Here is a 5150-nt window from a genome sequence, read left to right as displayed (position 1 = left end):
ATCCTGTGGGGTGCCCATCAGCCCCAGCTCTCCTCCCATGAAACCCAGTCCAAGGAAAAGCGATGCGACGGCCGAGCAAATGGAGCCTCAAGGCCAGTCCCACAGCCTCGATGACACGATGTTCCCCGAACGCCCGCCCCCCAGAAGTCCTGGAACCCGCACTTCTGGCCCAAGTACCCAGAAATATCCTGTCCCCTTCCACACATTTCTGGGCCCCTCGTTTAGGATCTAGGTGAGCTAAGGAAACTGAAAGCCCCCTTCTCCTCACGAGACAGGTCTGAGGCCCATCCCCCTCCCCTCCCTTCGCTTAGCCTCTGAGAGGGCCTGGGGCCCTCTGCTCGGCGGGTGTGGCAGGTGAGCCCGTCTCCTTTAAGAGTGCACTGGGGAGAGGGAACTGCAGGAATCTTAAGGAATCTGACCAGTTCCTTCGGCGCGAGAGTATTGTTGCCCTGGGCGGGGCTGCTGGGCTTAAAAAGCTGGAACCCACCTGGGCTGGACGCAGCTCCAGGAGCCTCCTCAGACCAGCTCTCTGCACTCAGCTCTCAGGTGAGCATGTTTCCACCAGGACTTCGGGGCTCCTAGGAAAAGGGGTGGGGGCAGAGGGGGTACCAGTCTGAGGAAGGGGTGGTAGCTGCCTGAGTATTCTCAGTAACGCGTGTGTGTTTGGGGGATTGGAGGACTGGAGGCTGCCTGCTCTGTGCCCACTGTCATATGGAAGGAAGGTGGGGTGGAGGCTGGAGGAAACAGGAGCCAGTCTTTGGCTAAAGAATATGTAAAGTGCAGTTGTGACCCTCACGATCCAGGAATTCCAGGGTGGTGGAAGGGGCAGGGAGAGACAGATTGGCCAAAGGAGGGCCGGGTTTGGCAATTGCTCAGAGCCAACAGCCCCCCATGTTCCCAAGGAGCGTGTTAATAGTCCCTCCTTCCTATGGCAAAAGGACCCGTGTACTTGTACATGTACTTATTGTAACACGTTTCAGTACTTACTATGTGCTATGCGCTATTCTTAGGCTTAACATATAGTAACTCATGTAATTCAGTCATAACCTTGTGAGGTTGCTATTATAATTATCCTCATTTTTACAGGGCACTGAAGCACAGAGAGGTTAAGTAACCCAGCTGAGTCACACAGCTGTTAAGTGGCTGAGAGAGGAATTCTCTGGCATGTAATAAATGGGGTTGCAGTCTGGAACACTGACAATCCCCATGCCTGCCTGAGGCTAACAATAGGCAGAAAGCTGGTAGAAAACTGGTCTTATCTCAAGGACACAGCCACCCTAGGGACTAGTAAATGAAGATATGGATAGTTCCCACCCTAAGGAGAAAGAAGGAGCCATGTCCCACCCACCAGGCAGTTTCCTGCCAACAGCAGTCTATACTCTGAGAGTGGAATTTGGGGCTACCTGGAGCAGGGCTTGGCCAGGGCTGCGGTGGGAGGCTCTTGCCTGTCCCTGGCACCTGCCCCCAATGCCTCCCCTTCCCCTGCCCAGCTGTTCACTCAGAGGAGTCCTGGGCATGCCCTAGGTGGAGGCTATCTTGGAATTCAGCCTGGTAGTGCCCCAGGCCCAGACCTTTGGATAGCCTGAGGCCTGACAACCGTAGCCCTTTGAGCCGGGGGTCAGGAAGGCAGGCACCAAAGCCTGAGTTAGAACAGCAGTCCTGCTCTCCTGATGGTGTGTCAGGCATCTGATTACCAGATTTTAACAAAACCTCATATGGCACTTACTATGCGCAGGCACTGCTCTAAGCACTTAACTCCACAAGGCATTACCATTATCAACTCTAGACAAGGAAACAAATTAGTAACTTTTCCAAGTCTACCCCATAAGCAAGGGCAGCCTTGAGATTTGTGTCACCAAGTGCCGTGAGCCTGGGGCCGGTCGGGGCTGTCTGACCCCAGCCTGCCCCCTTCCCCTGCAGCCTAGGCCTGCCGCTGTGTCATGGAGGGAGTGGTCCGGGGCCTTCTCCTCCTGCTGGCAGGTGAGTCCTCCCAGAGGTGACCCTGCTGTCACTCATCCACCCACCCACCCACGAAGGCTGTGAAAACCAGGACAGCTTCTCACAAAGGGGGCCTGATGTTGAATGAACGTGTTTTCATTTAAACTGTCAACTTAAAGAGAAACATAAAGGAAGTAACGGGACAGGTAGGAAGTAGCTATTGCAAAAGTTACCCTGGTTAATGGAACTTTGGGAGCTAACCATCTGTTGGCGTGAAGAGAACAGCATTCCCTACTTCTTTAGGAGGCAGAGCATTAGCCAGGACCTGTGTAGGAAGCTTTTCAGGAGAGGATATAAAGATACCAACACACCATCCCATCTTGAGTGTAAGAAAGAATAGCAGGAAGCCTGAGAAATAGCTGGAAGGGCTGGGGGGTGGGGATGGAGGGTTGGTGGTGGGGAGCACAAAGACCAGGAAGTAGGAGACAAAATCCCAGGTCTGTTTGGGGCTGGGGAAGGTGTGAGGAAAGGAACCGGTGACCTCAGGGTCCCTCCATCCCACCTCCCCAGAGTCCCAACGGAGCTGGCTGTCCTTGCGCCTCTGGGTTGGGGTCCTGGCTGCTGATTCATTTTGAGACCAGTGCCATGAATTAACAGCCAGTCCCTCTGCTTCTCTCACCCAGGCCTGCCCGTCCTGGAAGCCAATGACCTGGTTGGTGAGTAAGGCCCCAAACTGCCCTGCTGGCCCTGCCTCCACGTTTTCCCTCTAAGACCCCACATCCTGCCTCCTGGCTCTGGTCCTTATTTATTTATTTATTTAATGTTTTCTTTCCTGCAGATAAAGACAGTCCCTTCTACTATGGTAAGAGCTGATATCCCTTGCCCCCCACCCCTACCCTTGCCTATCCTGGACCTCTTTGCTAGAGGTTGGTGAGGGGTGATGTGGAGCCCAGTGTAGACAGAGAGGGGCTTGAGGGAACGGGGAAGGAGGGGCAGGATGGGGCTAAGACTGGGGATTAAAGAACCAGCATCGTCGTCGTCGTTGACTAGAAGAGTGACAGGCCGACACATAACATGGTCTTTGGGAGAACTTCATTCCAGCAAGGAGGTAAGGTGCCCACAGGATGTTTAGGAAGACTTCCGGGAAAAGGGGCTAGAGGCACCTGGCTAATCTCCTTTCTTCAACTCACTCTCTCTTGCCTTCCCCAGGACCAGCTCCTTGCTGCCCGACAACGCCCCAAGCAGGTTTCCTCTCCCTCTGCCTGGCACTGTCCCCCAGCACAGCCCTCATGTGCTCCAGGTCTCAGCTCAAATGCCACCTTTCAGAAAAGCCTTCCTGGATCATTCTTCAAAGCCCGTTCTTTTTCTGTGCTCTTCTGCTTGTTTTTTCTTCCTAGCACTTGTTCCCACCAGATATTACATGATGTATTTACTGGCTTGTCTTTCTTGTTGCCTGGAATGTAAGTGCATCTGTACAAGCAGTTGGTCATGACTATCTGTTGAACGACTAGACTGGAGCCAGGCTGGTGCCAGCTCGCTCTCTATGCTCCCCTAGACTGGGAAGGCCTGCAGCTGGGCGGGGTGATCTGTGCGGCGCTCCTGTGCATCGCTGGAATCTTGTTTGCCCTGAGTGAGCAGTGGGACTGGCAGGGCCGGGGTGGGGGTGGGGAGCGGGTGGGGAAGGTGGTGGCTCAGGCTCCCCAGGCTCTTTGCACTGGCTGTCTCTTCCTTCACAGGTGGCAAATGCAAATGCAAGCAAGATCATAAGCACAGGTGAGACAGGGCCCTGTTGTGTGCACCTTGAGCAGAACAGAGCTATTTGGTGGTAAAGCCCTACAATTTGGAGAAAGAGGACAGCCCCCTGGCTGTCCCTGGGCTTGCAGTGGGATTTGTCATTCACAGATTATCAACCCTGAAGGGCCCCAAATAGGGAAAGCTTTGACCCTTCATATTGTGTAAAGTGGCACCAGGAATCTTGGTGGGGGAAAAGGACAGAAAGCTTGAGGATGCTAATCTGACGTGTTCCTTTCTCAGCTCCTTACCCGAGAAAGCCGTTCCACTCATCACTCCAGGTGAGACAGGCTTCGAGAGGCTTCCAGGCACTCAGGCAGGATAGCCATATAATTTGAGAATTAATAAATGTTATGCTGTAAGGCAGACTGTCCTGAGCCAGCCTGCCTTGGGGTCACCTGAGGCGGGTGGGGGGGGTGTCTGTGGAGTGACCCAGTTTGTGAGGACCTGACCTCCATTCTCTCCACAGGCTCTGCCAGTACCTGCTGAGCACAGGACCGGCTTCACGGCACTTCCTGCACCAGCTCCCATACTGTCTCCTCCCCACTGGGGGACTTTACCCTTCATGATGGTATTTCTCTCCGAGGGTGGGCCCTTAGGCTCCCTTATGCTCAGGAGGCTGCCCAGAGCTTATTTCTAAATTAAACTTTTCTCCTCCCTCCTGTGGTCTCATGACCTTCTGTGGGTCTGGTTAGGGACAGGCAGGCTGGAAAGGGACAAGGAAATCTTGCTCAGGAAAGTCTAGGCCCCTCAGCGGTGGGGGGTGGGGTGGGGTGGGGGGTCCCATAGGGTGGCCACATGTCTGTCCTGAAGCCATTCCCAGCACGCCCCCCACTTTGAGGACCTCCTGATAATTGATCTCCTGCCTCACCCATGCATGATGCAAGACACCTCAACGTTATATCAAAGAACCTTACAATTTCCACACCTTGGCTGGAGACCTTATAAGTCCCGATGACCCAGATACCCATGACACCCTGTAACCTAGAATGATCCCCAGTCTTTTGCCCTCTGCTAAGACCCCACCTCACTGAGTGCTCACACAGCCCAGGAAATGAAGCAATTTCTTCACTAACTCACCCCAGTAAAACCCTATGAAATTCTCAGACCAACCCATGGACCCTTCCCCCACTCTAGGTAATGTCCCGTGAGACCCCACTATAAGCAACATCCCAGCAAGCCCTGCATAGTGCATTTTAGAACCAAAACCCATCCATGCCAATCTGGGTCTCAGTATGTCCAAAGTCCATTCCTGGAATACCTCACTTGAAAAGCCCCAGCATGCATGGGGTGGGGCTGGGGAAATGGCTCTCCCACCTGGGCAGCCTGTTCATCCTGCAGCCTCACCCCGCTTGCCAACCTCCATATCCTAAGGTGGGAGGAGCTGAGGCATACTGGCAGAGACCCTGGGGTGGAGACAG

General features: G+C 54.0%; 1 protein-coding gene across 1 annotated transcript; it reads left to right on the top strand.

Annotated features, from left to right (window-relative positions):
- The first annotated feature begins 430 nt into the window (after positions 1-430).
- Positions 431-4328, top strand: FXYD4 (FXYD domain containing ion transport regulator 4). Its single transcript, XM_079708377.1, has 8 exons — positions 431-546; positions 1921-1980; positions 2622-2654; positions 2777-2800; positions 3494-3568; positions 3675-3711; positions 3973-4010; positions 4199-4328. The coding sequence occupies exons 2-8, from the start codon at positions 1941-1943 to the stop codon at positions 4216-4218; spliced, it is 267 nt and encodes an 88-aa protein (XP_079564503.1). The 5' UTR covers positions 431-546; positions 1921-1940; the 3' UTR covers positions 4219-4328.
- Positions 4329-5150: the final 822 nt, after the last annotated feature.

Source organism: Hyperoodon ampullatus (assembly GCF_949752795.1).
Source record: "Hyperoodon ampullatus genome assembly, chromosome: 1".
Taxonomy (NCBI): Eukaryota; Metazoa; Chordata; class Mammalia; order Artiodactyla; family Ziphiidae; genus Hyperoodon; species Hyperoodon ampullatus.
This window is presented reverse-complemented; position numbering and strand designations above follow the sequence as displayed.

Bases quoted from the DNA above. Each gene is read 5' to 3' on its own strand.
- FXYD4 (XM_079708377.1), top strand. From the start codon at position 1,941: ATGGAGGGAGTGGTCCGGGGCCTTCTCCTCCTGCTGGCAG. The intron at 2,655-2,776 runs GTGAGTAAGGCC...TCTTTCCTGCAG, and splicing joins GGAAGCCAATGACCTGGTTG to ATAAAGACAGTCCCTTCTAC. The intron at 4,011-4,198 runs GTGAGACAGGCT...TTCTCTCCACAG, and splicing joins CGTTCCACTCATCACTCCAG to GCTCTGCCAGTACCTGCTGA.